The sequence below is a fragment of the Telmatherina bonti genome (assembly GCF_933228915.1).
Source record: "Telmatherina bonti genome assembly, chromosome: 17".
Classification (NCBI taxonomy): domain Eukaryota; kingdom Metazoa; phylum Chordata; class Actinopteri; order Atheriniformes; family Telmatherinidae; genus Telmatherina; species Telmatherina bonti.
Window position 1 is genome coordinate 18217587 of NC_136615.1, and position 14848 is coordinate 18232434.

The 14848-nt window shown below is 38.2% G+C and overlaps 1 protein-coding gene across 1 annotated transcript in view; it reads right to left on the bottom strand.

The window, feature by feature from the left end:
• Positions 1–14848, bottom strand: part of rgs3a (regulator of G protein signaling 3a) — a gene marked incomplete at its 5' end in the record, with an annotated part of 94529 nt that overhangs the window by 27373 nt on the left and 52308 nt on the right. The window contains one exon of the mRNA XM_079257094.1: positions 6719–7690. Within this exon, the coding sequence (XP_079113220.1) occupies positions 6719–7690 (972 nt within the window). The remainder of the gene's footprint in view (positions 1–6718; positions 7691–14848) is intronic.

Below are 14848 nucleotides of genomic sequence, written 5' to 3' on the forward strand. Positions count from 1 at the left end.
AACAATTAATACAAATAAACACAGGGAATGCTAGCTTCATTAGCTTGGGGATTAGCTAGCCTTTATGGTGGGGATTTGTTAGAAAGTAAAAGCTCACATGCTCCCCAGTGAGTGTTTGAGAGAGAGAAAAAAGCATGAGAAAGCTGCAGGTATAAAACCTGAATCTTTGTGGTTAGGGCTGTGGGAACTTCAGTGGGAATATGGATTAGTGTGGGAAACTCTTGTGCGATCACAAAGTGAATTTCACCAAGAGAAATTGGATTTAATTCAAGAGTGAAAAATAGTTTTTCTTCACTCTAGAAAAATGTCCTAAATAATTCTACTGGTGCAGATGTCATTTATAGTATTAAAATAAAGCAATGTACCTGTGGGGGAAAAAAAAAATCATTAACAATAACAAGTGAATTTCTCCGCTCTGAGATTAAATGTAGTCTAAATCTAAGTTTAGACTATTAAAACATATGGTATAGACTAAATGTGTATGTCTAATTTACACAAATAGAAGCAAATTATCACACTTTATAACATCTCATTTGACAGGTATTGTCACTGATGTAAAATGAATTTTCAATGTTTTAGCTCCACTTTACAGTAATCAATGACATATGGAGCCATATTATCCCATGTACCTAAGCGTAGATAGATTTTCATCCAAATATGTTTGCAAAATTAAATAAGACTTTTAGAAAATCTGCTAAATATAATGCTAATAACAGTTCATGCACTAATGTTAAACAGTATAGTTTAATGAAGATAAATTGTAGGAAGTGCAAACAACTGAAAAGCAAGAAAGAAACAATAAGGTCTTGTAGCCTGCCTGGTCACAGACCTACAAGAGGGTGTCCCATGTAAATGAGAGCTTTAAAAATATAAAATATAACAGGAGGTTTGAGGAAGCAATGAACTGATAATTAAAACTAAAGTCATTATGTAATTTTAAAAGTAAAGCATAATTTCTAAGAACCAAAACTTGACATTTTTTCATCAACAACTGTTTATTTTTAAAAACACTGCACTGTATGACTTTAATCACTGCTGTACAAACACTCAGACATACCTAAAAACCTAGCTTTAAGACAAATCACATTTTATTTGTGTTTCTTCAGTAACATTGCCTGATTACCTTTGAAGAGTCATCACATCTGGTGGTTTAATGACGTTTATATCCTCCTCATAAAATATTTGAAGAGCAAAATATCATGTACACAGGCACCAGGAAGGGTAGATTACACTGAGTCTTTGTTTAGATTTGATTGTAAATTTTTGGGGTGACACCCATTGGGAGAAATTTTAAGGGGGGCATGTGCCTCCTTGACCACCTCTCTGGCCTTGGCCTTGAACAAGAGGCACATAAAAGGGGAAAAAATATTTAAATTAAAATAATGAAGAGGTTGGTGACAGAGTGAAGTCAAAATTGGGATTTTGGAACAACTAATAAAACATCAAAGGGCCTTTAAAGATTTGACAGCTGACAGTGACAGCTAAACTCCATTATTTGGGCAGATAAAAGTGTTGCATATCAACTTCATAATAGCTCTTAAAAGCCTGTCTCTTGTTAAAGGTAGGGAGCAAAATATAAGCTGTTTGGATATCAAATGCCTAAACTATTCAATGTATAGTATCAGGCAAAAGTTTGAACACACTTTTCTATTTAATCTAACAAGAAAGTGCATCTAAACCTTTGACATGTACAGTAATTAAGTACTGCATGGAATGTCAAATAACAATGGTAAAAGTAAGCTCAAAGCAGATTCTAACTACTGTACAGAGTTAATATAAAGGAGAGAAATAATGGGAATGGGCCTGGAAACTTGTAGGCAATGCACAAGCTTCTCTGATTTCACAACAGCTGACAAGAACCCTTTCCTGAGTGATATAGTTGTGTCTTACACAAGATCTTTCTCCATTACGGGCAGTCTTACATACCGTACAAACGGCTACCCTGTATAGCGCGCCGGAAACCACGTAAGTGCATCATTACAAATTGAAACGGAAAAGTAAACATAGTAAACTGGAAAACATGACATTCAGTCCAATAACTTTTTTGTTACTAGTTTGGTGATTGGATGTTGTACTGACTTGTCTGAACATTTGTCCAGTTCCCTCAGTAAATATTTACATGTCACTTGTTTAGCATTTCGCTGGATGTATCTAGTTGGGCTGTATTTTCCGTGGATTTGAACTCTGAAGCCCTTTTGTCCCACACAGGCCAATTTGTAATTGTCCAGTCAAATAAAAGAAAACTCTCATGTTTACCTGCATGTGAACTTAATGAATCACAGTGCTGACAGATGATTCATGGTGATTAGCTCTGTGGTATCCATTTCATATGGTGACAAAACTCTTGAAAGCAGATTGGCATTCACTGATTCTACGTATCCCAAAGTGTTTCTATGAATCTCCAATGTTGTTTATTCAGAGGAAAACAAACTATTTTTAGTTCTGGTCATGTGCACTGACCCATGTGAGGTAGGCTTACTATTTTGATATCAACAAGTACCACACCGATTGAATACCATAACCCTTTAGCTATAATTAGATAACCATGCACTTTAAGGCCTGAGAAAAGGTGAAAGGTTAGCATGAAAAGGCTTGTCCTTGAAGGCAGCTGATGGCCTTCTTAACATGTTGAATAGTTTTTTGAACAGGCCTTTAAAGATGACTATATAGTACATAACATTAACAAAAGGTTTTTTTTGGTTTTTTTTGGACATGAGCCTAAAGCATCAAGTTGAAGTTCCTGTTAGAGTTTGCTCTGCTTATCACAATGCAGTATTTAGAGGTCAAAGTAAAAGGAGATACACCACATCGAAGCTGCATCACTAAAAGCATGTTGTTTGAAGCTCATCAGTGTGTATTTAGCCTTATGTATGTTTTCCACTTCGAAACGGTAGATTTAAAAGGCAAACCATACATTTTAGATAAATAAATGTTCCCTTATAGCAACCCACATAATAATCAAGTCCATTTTTATACGAAAACAAGCCTAAGAGGTCAACCCAAAAAAAAAAATCATAATTAATGTACTGTTTGTATGGTTGTTTGCTCTATTTACTAATTTTTCCATGTTCCTGACTCGGCTGAATTTTTTTTTTTACTAAGATTCAAGTTTAATAATTTATTTTATATATTATATAATATAGTAATAATTTATTCAGCAGTCTCCAGGTTTGTTTAACACAGAAATAACAGACTGGCTAATTGTGCATGAGGATCGGATCTTAAATATTCTTTAGGTCAAACGACGGAGTGTATTTCGTTTTGCTTTGACAAAGTCCAGTAAGGTGTTACCACTGAATCAGTAATGCAGAAAGCAAAGGTTTAATTCTCTATGCCACAGTATAACGTTGACACAGTGTAGGAATGTAATCACAGCCATCAGTAAACACATTAAAACTGCCCCCCTAACCTCAACATCAGCAAAGACAGCTGATATTTATCCAGATTTCAAACAAGCAGTTAAACCCCATAAACAAAATGTTTGGTTGGCCTGGTGAAGAAAAAACACATGGTCAGATTCATCCACGCAAATCAGCTGCAACAACGTCTGAAACTAGGAAACTGACTGTGTGATGTCTGGTAAAAGATTAAGCTTTTTGAAGATTTATCCACCTTGACGAAATCTTGGATATATGATCTGACTGGAAGCAACAAGCAGGGGTTTAGTGTGTGTTGCCATTTATGGCATGTCTTCTCATCTTGTAATAGAAATCAGATTTTAACGTTTCCAGTGTGGTTTTCAGTTACTTAGCACATTATTCTGGAAACAGTTTGGAGCATTTAAAAGATTAATAAAAGGCAGATTTCAAATTATTTTCCAAACATTAAAAACAATATATTGCATTGTCAATTTTATTAAGTAAAACATTATAATATACAGAATATGTTCTATATCACAGATGAGTTTATCTTAAAGATTTGGGTTAATAATACATATTGCTATATGACAACATTGTAATTATATCACTAAATATTATAAATGTCAGTGCTGAGTAATTTCCAGCAATGAAATTCTTTGTGAACTAATAACTTTTATCAAATATATGCTTGATTTGACACAATTTTGTCGCTGATTTGGAGCAGCAATAGCTTTAAGCAGAGGCAAACAGAAAGCTCATAATCAAACAATATGACATTACTCTTCATGAGCTCCTTTCTAACTGCTTTTAGCTCTCCTTTCATTTCATGATAAGCCTCTAAAAACATCAAGTGAGAGGAAATAGAGCAGAGCAGAAAGAGGGGCAGAATCAAAGCTGCTGCTGTTTAAAGGCCATGTAAACATTGCCTGGCAAGACAATAAATTAGGTGACAGCAGAAGCTTCAGATACTGAAGAAGTGGCAGACTTATCCACCAGCTAACTGAGTCATGATTCCTGATATTGTTACTGGTAAAAAAGAAATTCAAGTCTAGACTAATGAGTAATGTTTTACAACAACTGATGCTTTGTAATTCCCCCGCAAAAACGGTCAAACATTTATTATATGATTGAAAAGGCCAAAATAAAGTAACTGACTGAAAATATGTTTTGAAAATTTCAAGTAAAGTTGGGTCCTTTCTAAATAGAAACCAGCAGGTTGTCATTTTGTGCTTAACTGGGTCAGATTTTTTTTTCTTTTTTTAAAGAACATATGATCAAAACATTCTTGAATATTGTTTCCAATCTCTGAGACAACTTTTACTGGAATAAAATTGCAGCTAATAAATTTTATTAATTCCCACTGCAAAGTCTTCAAACTGAAAAAAAAAAAAAGCTTTCAACACAACATTACAACATTATTTTTTACACACATGTCAGCACAGGAATCACTACATGGGTGACCTAAAAAAGTTTTTCTTTGTAAAGGGTCATCCACAAGCACATAGACTTACACTCACGCATCACCTCATCTCAATATGTCACAAGATTTAAGAACGTAAGGGGGGGTTGCTGACAAATCATTTTAAATAGTGGAAACAAAAGGCTGAAAGGAACTGTGTCCATGACGCCAATAGGTAGTAAAATTACCCTTGAATCTGCCAAGACCAACAGGCTCCAGTCCTGTCTGCTGCATTCCTCTGCTGCACTAAGCACACACACTGCCATTTAAGGCTGCCGAGCGTGCTGACAGACATGTGGAGGAAGATAAAGAGAGGCAGCACTTCTGATAGTCTATGATGATAGAACAAATGCTTGATTACTACTGTCAGTCGTCTGTCAAGGAGTCTGCTGGAAGCCAGTTCAGCTCTTATATTACTGTCTTGCACTTTTATGTGTTTTTTCTCTCTGTGTTTGGCTGCACTCTCCTTCCCTGCTTGTTAAATAAAATCATATTGAAGACATATAAATGCAGGTGGAAGAAGTCAACGCAGCGCTGATAATTTGTTTGCATTCCAGCGAGAACGTGAAGACCCTAAGGAGTATTACTGCACAGCTAATGAGAAAACAAGACACAGTATGATTTCATAAATTTCATTTCTCAACAACAGCCAAGAGAAAACAGTAATGAGGGACGGTTGGACTGCTATGATGTGATGTATGCTTCCCTCTGCTGGACAGTTACAACGATTACCACCTGCATGGCAACTGGCTGGAGTGGTTGCAGCACAAAACCACTTCTGTCATTTGAGAATATAGATATATTGAAATAATTTAGAATGAGGTTTCCTAATTTTTCTTTCATTTTTGCAAATCAAATAAATATGCAACTCAGGAAAAGCATAAATATAAAATTAACCCTCCGCAACAGTGAAGTCTTTATAAACATATTCTAATCTGTTTCCACTTTTCAAATAAAAAACTGAACATTGTAAAGCAAGAATAATCTTGTTCAATCAAATTAGCGTAATGACCATGCTATTTATGGTAAATGAGACCGCCGTCCATCTGCAAACACGGACTGAAATGTACATTATCACAAATAGACATATTACTAGTTAATTAGCATCTTTATTTAGTGTCCTCATTTCAATGCAGCACTGTGCTATGAATTGTTGACGGCGTCGCTGACTGAGAGAACAAGATGAAGCTTTGTGATAAGTGCTGATTGAGTTTAAATTTGGATCCTTTACTTTGGATTCCACTAATGATGCACAAGTAATTTGACTTTGTTCTACGCATTCTGTGTTAAGATCGTCAACAATGTGACTATGTAGTGCAGTGAAAACAGAGAGCTTTTTGCATTAATATCTTAACACCATTATCCTACAATGCATGCACTGTGACAAAGATGCATCTTATCAAACATTTAAACCTCTCATGTCGCATGTTAACCACTCTGTACTGCACCACATGAATGCACCACTGAATGTCTTTGCACGTTACACCTGCAACAGAATTTAAGTTGCTAAACAGAGATAACATTAAAATGTATGTATCTACTCAGTATGCATAGTGCTTTGGACACCTTAGTTCAGGGATGTATCAGGGATGGTCCTTGAGGGTCACTGTCCTGTCCTGGCTTCCATTAAAAATATCCAACAGCCAATAAAGTCCTGCTGATTCTTTTGAGTCAGGTGTGTTTGAACAGAAATACATGGAAAACCTGCAGGATTGTGGCCCTTGAGGACCAGAGCTGGCCACCCCTGCCTTTATCTACAAGAGTATATGTGTACTTCCACTGTTTTACCACTTGGTGTCACCATTTTTACACAACCTAGTTCTTCAGTAGTTCATGAGCAGTTCCCATTAAGTTGGGGTAAAAACAGAGAACTATAAAGCAGAACAGTGAAGCAGCTTACCTTCCTCCCAGAGAACAGCATACACAGCTGATGCATGGAGCCTCCATTCTTGGTCAGCTCTTTCTTCAGGGTTTTGGGCGATGGAAGCGTCCAGCCTCCCTTGTGGTGCGCCCCCCCGGCCTCCAGGCAGTTGATGGCATTGTCAGAGGTGAAACAGGTTTGACGGGGGTCCTGCAGGAGGCTGCCCTCGCTGTGTGTGCGCCGGCGGAGGGAGTTCTGCACGCTGAGCCCCCCTCCTCCATGCTTCTCGCACGTGGCACCCTCCACCATGCTGCGGCGCTTGCTATCACTTCGCTGCAGGTAAGCATCATCGCTGTCATCTTCATCGTCCTCATCCTCGGACTCTTCATCCTCATCCTCGTCATACTCTTCTTCATCAGTGTTGGGCGAGGAGAGGGCGTCGGCGCTGAAGGAGCGATCGAGCCGCAGCTCGGGGATGACAAATGAGGATGAGGAGGACGACGGGGGGGCGTTGGTGTCAGGCGGCTCTGAGGTGTTGTCCTCGTCGGTGTTTGACACTATCAGGTTTAAGTTGGCCTCCTCTTCATTTTTCTTTCCTTCATCTTCTCCATCTCTATCCCTTCCCTCACTTCCCATGCTCTTTCTGCTGGATCCATCTCCCTCTTCTTCAATCTTGTCTTCCTCGTACTTTCTCTCTTTCCAGATGTCCATCTCTTGTCCTTCTATACTCTTGGAATCCTCCCCTTCCGTGGAAGGAGGTGGTGTGGGAGGCACCTTGTGTCGCTCCTCAGATCCCACCAGACCTCCAAGGGGCATGTAGACATCATCTAAAGGGGTGAGTGGCTCTGAGGGGTGAGGACTCCCCAGTGTCCGGGGCTCTGAGGGGCTGGAAGGATAGAGGCTGCTGTCTTCACCTTCTGGGCTGTGCGTGGGCATGTGTAGGCATACACCTCCCCGATCTCCCACTCCACCCAGCTCACAAGAAGGGGCATCCACCTTAGGCTCCAACATCTATGAGAAGCAACAGAAAGAAGACAGAGGGAGTAAAGAAAATGTCCGATCCATTGGATGCTGCCTGTATATATACAACAACTCAAATTCATTTTGCTGCCATGAGTAAATTTACTTATGGTGGCCCATCAATATCCAGCGACTGAATTTGGTTTTGAAATACGCCTTTCATGCTACACAATAAGATCGAACTGTAATGTCAGGGTCGAGCAAGACAAAATTAATGTCTCTTTGAGAAGGTCACAATGTCAGTTTAAGTGATGATCGTCCTGCCGTGACCAAGAGACTGATGGTAGCATGCAGCTTATCATGACCTGCTAGCTCTGCCTGGAGGGGATGAAGACAAACATCCCGGATACACCCGTGGTGTCACGGAAAGAGTAAAAGCAAAACAAATTTGATATTCTAGTCTTCAAGCTGAGCTTCCACAGTGTCATAACATGACATGCAATACGACATCTTATCAAGCTATTTTGGGGAGAAAGAAATGGCAGAAAGCACTCAGTGATAATCAGAGCCAGTGACTTCATATTGTTATAAATTACTGTTCTGTTCTCTGATGCTGCTGGCTACCGTGCTACACTGGAGCATGAGGCAGTGATTCACTCAAACTAAGCTGGTAATAAGGCTTTAGACACTTTGGAAAAATAAAATAAAAAAGAAAACAAAGCTCCTCTAAAAATGTATGACTATGTTCTGATTTCTGCACATCTCCTCCTGAGTATCACAAATCATTTGAAAATATTATGCTCAAACTCTTCTTCAGCTCAAATTGTTGCATTATTACAAGACTTCCTTTTTCCCCTCATTTAACAAATGCAAAATCCAATGCCTGTCCTTTCCCTTTGCCCAGAGCAGTCTATATGTATTACCTCCTGAAATCTACTAGTTTAAAATGCTACTTTAACCTCCTTCAGATCGGAATCTAGCTCACAGAGTCCTCTATGGATCATTACAAATGCATTTTGATACAGCTAACATCAGTCAAACCCATAGAGTTCCTTTGAAATTTGACAGATGGGTTGCAAAAATTGGAAAAAGTAAGGCTGAATTAAAGAAGAATTAAATGAATCGGGTTTGGTTTTGACAGAAAAAATATATACTCCCGATGCTCCATTTGAACAATTGCTATTGTATGAACTTTTTCAGCTCTGGACTGTCACATTCACAGGCAATATTATGAACAACAGAGCTATGTAGCATGCACTAATGGTGCTCCAAGCACTTAAAAACCAGAAGGCACGCACTAAGATTTTATACAGAGCTGAGGCACCAATTTTATCAGTGAAGTGACTGAAAAACACGACAGAAAAAGTTGGTTGAGGGCGTTTTAAAATATTTGAGTTTCATCACAGGAAGTTCCACAAATAAAAGAAAAAGCTATTCTTTGACGGTATTATTAAAAATACTGCCGTGAACATTTGTGAAATCACAAGCTCTCAGCCACGTTTATAATATCAGTTCTGCGTTCTTTTGGTCTGCAAGGAGTCTTGTGAAGGGCCTCATTGTGCCGGACAAGTTAACCCACAATGACGAGCTGCAGTCACAAGATGCTTTGCTTTAATTGGAGATAATGTTGCCCCTTCTCAGGCAGCTCTCATGATATTTCACAAGCTGTTTGCATACTTTGGAAGCTCAAAATAGTCCACTCCAAATACCACTTGCCAAGTTGTAGCCCCCTCTAAACGTCCAACCTGTATATTGCATACTATTATGCAACAAATTTTCTTCCCATTTTTATTTGGCATTAGCAAAAAAAAAAAAATCTTTCTTTAAACTTGTGTCTACTGATTCCTGAATAAAACTGTGGCTGATCCAGTCCTGCGCCCCAAACAAAAAGGTTTTAAATTTTGCTTTTGATAACAAAAAAACTCCTGGATGTACGTATCAAACAGAGAGGATCCAATCCCTTCTGCATCAGTCACAATATTAAGAGCAGGATACATTCGCTTACAAATCAGGCTAAAGATTTGCATAAGTGGGTACCATGCCCTTTCACCAACTCAATATGTGACCTTCATGGATGCAGATAGAGGGATTACAGAATCTGGGTTTGGGACCTTATAATAACATCGTCTTATTTGTAGAGAAGAGTGAAGGGGAATGAGAGGCACCTTAACCATAGCTCTATTCAAATCCTCAGGGTGTTAAATCATTCTGGAATGGGTTTTCTTTCCACTCCTAGCAGCAAAGTGGCTCTCATTTGGTGCATTAGTTAAGAAGACACATGATTTTCTTTGCCTACTGAGTAACAAAGACACTTTTGTGTAAGTAGGAAGGTAGTTGTGTGTTGCTGTTTTTCTTTCATTCAAACTCATTTAGCTTCATCTTTGAGACTATAGTTTGCATTTTTCAGGAGTTCTAGACGACATCTTTGTCTTCTCTGTTGCCCTCTCACTTAATAGTTATAATTTAGAATTTAGAAACCAACACTGGTTTGGTTATGGCAAACAAAACTGGGCAATAAACCTGTTCGTTTGGGCAATGAACCTGTTCATTTAGCAAGGAAAACTTCCTGGTGTGACATGTTTCATTTAGGTGAGTCTCCAGAAGGTCTTGACAAAGTGTTTATAAGGAGTAAGACTGGCCACAAATAAGCCACGGCAGACCTTCTGCTCTTTTGTTCTGCTGTTGTCTGTTTGATTTAATAATGTAGCCACTGAGTAGCCCCTTGAAGTGAGTACACTGATGCAGGGCACTATAAAACAAACATGACTCTTATGGATATATAAACCGCCTCAAGGCAGTGTTCCTGCATAAATGGCTCAGAGTAGTGTTACAACCAGGACATCAATGCTTCTCTCTATATTTGAGAGATATTTTTAGAATGAAATGAACTTTCAGAAAAGTAGCCATGGGGAAAGTGAAAGTAAAGCCTTGATGGTTTTTTTTTTTTTTTTTTTTATCCCTTTCATTCCCTCCTTACTTTTCCTCTCCTCTTTTATGTTGGTCCATGTCAGAATAGTTATTTGCTGAATCTGATAGTAAATTGATGGTTTTGTCATAGTTTGGCTTCAAATGATATGTCACTCAACACAAGTTCATATACAAGCAACCATCATGTGGGATTTTGCCTGTGTGCCTTTTTGACCCTATCTTGCTTTCTCCGTTATACACAGACAGACCCCTCTCTATTGAGGACATGGTTGGAGACACAATGGAGCCACCTGTCCTGTCAGATACCCTTGTTTATTCTCATATACTCTCCAGAGTACACACCACATGCAAACACAAACAACACAAAGCAACTTCACATGAACTCGGTGAAAAGAATAAACCCGTCCTCATGTCTTTTTCTGAAGATACAGTAAATGAATAGAAGCAAGCTAAAGTGCAATGGGCCATGTGGGGTGTAACAGTGCTTTGTGTCTATGCATGTATTCATGTTTGTGCATTTTCAATGAAAGGCTTGCTCAAAGTCACCAGCGATTGAACAGAGTACATTATCTGCCACTGCCTCAATTAAACCAGGAAACAAAAGCAGCAGTAATACGGCAGAGAGGCTGGTTGGAGGGTAAGAGAGTGAATAGCTGGGGGAGAAAAAGTGGATAAGACAAGCAGAAGGGAGGAAGGAGAGTTGGTGAATGGCAGTGACACAGAAATGAGATGAGTAAGTGGCAGAGGGTGAGAGGAGGGGAGATGAGATTAGCACACAACATGGTCAGAAGAACAAACAACAACAAAGAGGAAGAATTATGCTGCAACTCCATGAGCTGTGACCTTGATGGATAAGGTTAGACATCGTGCCATTCGTTACATTTAATGACTGAAGCCAGCCATGCTGACACTGACATTTGCCCGACATGAGTAAATAATCCCCAAGACATTTCACTTATTGTTATTCCATACATAGAGACACATTATAGAGATTTTTTTGGACCAAATCTGGCAATGAACAAGAAAACATTCAGAGAAGCAAACAAAACTGAGGTACTTCTGACTTATGTAATTATGCAGTGGGATAAAGTTTTTTTTTATGTAAGACAAAAGTCTACTAAGTCCATGATTTTACCCCAAACTAAAATAGCAACTACTTAAGAGTACCGTGAAATTCAACTTTGGCCGTCATCTGATTTTTCTATTTGCTCCATTACATAAGCATATGGCAGAATATAAAGGGCCTAAATTGCTGTTGAACTGATTAATATCACCATTTATCCCAGACATTTGTGGTATTTGCAAGCCTTTTCATTTTTTTGATTTCTAGTTTACAATCAGATCACAGTTCACTGACTTGTGGAATATCATCATAATTACTGACATTTCCATGAACCTTCAGTATGCAGATGCAACATTACACCAATAATAACACAGAAGACATGTGGGACCGGTTTTTAGGCTGGTTCCATACTTTAATGTTAAACCTAGACTAAAATGCATGTTGCAGCTGACTTAACTCACTTGCACAGTCTTGGTTTAAATACATCCTAGTTTTATCTTATTCTGCTTTTAATTATACCAGTAGCAAGAGGGATGATTGGAACTAATCTAAAACTTAGTTGATTCTTAACCGATCCTTCAAAGGAGCAGCTTTAACTCCTGCTTAGAAATGTTTGTTGGGGAGTAGGGACTTTCTGGATTATTTAAACAAAGACAGATATGAACCACAAGACTGCCTGCAAACAGGATGAATCCACTGATTCATTTTGAATAAATAACTTTTAAAGGCTGCCTTTGTATATATTTAGCAATAACTAATAAGAATTACACACTAATTAGCATTTACGTGTGCAACATATTGTTTGCTTTTTGGTTGTTTTCTTATTTTTATTGCATTTATGTAGAATATAAAAAATGTGTTACTGAAGTGCTGAATAAGTGTCATTTAGTTTGTAGCCACTGACATACATGCATGTTGTTTATTTTTTGATCTCTGTTCCAACTTCATATTCAATTCAGTTATCAGAATTTATTTTTATTTAATCGTCTTCTTTCAGATATTCTTATTATTGCTGATTAAACTTGTTAGCCCTTTTTCCTTTCTAAATAGGATTTTCAGGTTCTTCCAAAAAGTCTAAAAGGCAGGCGTTGTTTTAGAGAAAATATACTGGAGTATTAATATGAGAAGTGTGACCTAGATATTACCGATTTACCTGATGTTGTTGTGGTTACATTTCTATTTCTGTTGTATTCACAGCAACTTTCCAATAGTTTTTTTCTTCTTTTTTTGTCAGCTTCAGTTTTGTGGTTTTTAGTTAACTATGTGGTATAGAGCATCTTGCTTTAATAACATTTTTTCATTTTCATTTTTTTAACCTCTGCCATTGATTAATTTTCTTACTCATACAACTACATGGTGTCTTTGACTCCATTCCAGGTTTTCATTATCACCAGGTTTACTTTTCTACAGTCACGTTACACGGCTGCAACGGAACGCAGCTACAACAGTACATGGTTATAAAGGTACGCGGCTATGACAGTATACAGCTGCAACAGAACGCAGCTATCACAGTATGCAGCTGCAATGGCAAATGGCGGTAAGGGTATGCAGTTGCAGCAGTACACGGTTGCAACAGTGCGTAGCTGCAGCAGTATACAGCTGCAACAGTACACGGCTGCAGCAGTGTGAAGCTGCAACATAACACGGCTGCAACGGTACATGGCTGCAATGTTACGCAGCGTCATCAGATTAAAAAGTTGTATGGTGGGGCTTTTTAGTCTCGTGACGCTAGGCAGTGATGTCTTCAAAAATGCACTTAACAGATGTCACTGTGCTTTTAAATGCATCCAGAACATGGATTTTTAAGGTCAGAAAGTTGAGTAATGTGTCTTTAAACTGAGTTAAGGAAAGTTACCTAAATGTGCTGGTTTACCTGGTACAGATTAAGGCTGGGTCCTGGCTTCCTCTTAGCCCTGACAAGAAGCATGTTTTGGGCCGAAAACTCTGAAGAAATAATGAGTAGTACCAGGTTTATGCCTAAATGTGAAGAAAACTAAAAACAATATGTGGTCTACATATTTTATTTAACTGAAATGTTGTGTATTTTTCTTTTCCTAAACTTCAGACCCTAACTAGTAATGTATATAAAATGTTGACTTTACTGCAAGCTTGATGGCAGCTTCTGGGGCACATCATATTTCCTAAATTTGGATCTGTTGAGCTTAATTTCGTTTTAGTTTAGAAAAAAGAAACGCAAACCAAAACCCAGAAAAGAAACGTTGTATATGCAGATCTGTCTTTTCCCTTGGTGCACAAAGGGAATTCCACATAGGTTTATTTTTAAAGCTAAATGGGCTGCAGAGGGAAAACAGCCTTGACATTATTTCCTGCATTCTGTCACCCAGGGATAATCATGTGACCTCTGTCCCATGGTTACCATAGCGACAGGAGACCCATCCCAGGGGAGCAGCTGTGTTGTGTGTTCTCCAAAAGCTAAAGGTGTACCTATGAACTTTGTCATTATAGCTTCCCCAAACCCTTCCCACTCCTCAATTACAAAGTGTCATCTTTCATCTGTATCTCTCTCCTTCTCCTTCCTTCGTTCCTCTAATTTCCTGTGTCCTTCTTCTTTTTAGGTTATGCATGATATTAAAGAGCATTAAAGTCACCCTCTGCTTTATCCTACTTAGTCTAATAAATGACAGTTAGTGGTTTGATGTACCTGATATTAGACTTGCCAAAGCCATCTACAAGTTCAATAAGTCCAAATCATTTGCATCAAGTGCTGTCCAGAAATAAACAAGAGGACCTGATCTGTCTTCATTGCCACTCCCTGTCACTGATTCTTCTCTTTTCTTCCCACAGACTCACTGGTGGTTCTCTGTAACTCCACCTAATTGGTGTAAATCCAAACCATCAGCCTTCATGAGTTGCTTTAACTCTGTTTTACACAGCGTGATCCCACTGATTTCTGCCGAGGATGTTTATATAGCCCAGAGGAAAAATATCAAATGAACACTGTGATGAAAAAAAATTAAAAATGAGCTAAAACAAGCTAACTTATTTTGTTCCAGAATTCATCATATCAACACGGTGATAATGCTGAGAGACACAGCACCTTCTTCTTATTTGAAATTATCAATTAGTTTGTTGCATTGAGGTCACATCCATCAATCTAGGATACATCAAGATTTTGTTGTGTTGTTTTGTTGTTTGTGAGACAGAAAATTTAGATTTTATCATTATCATTTATGCTTAATCAAATATAAGTATACAAT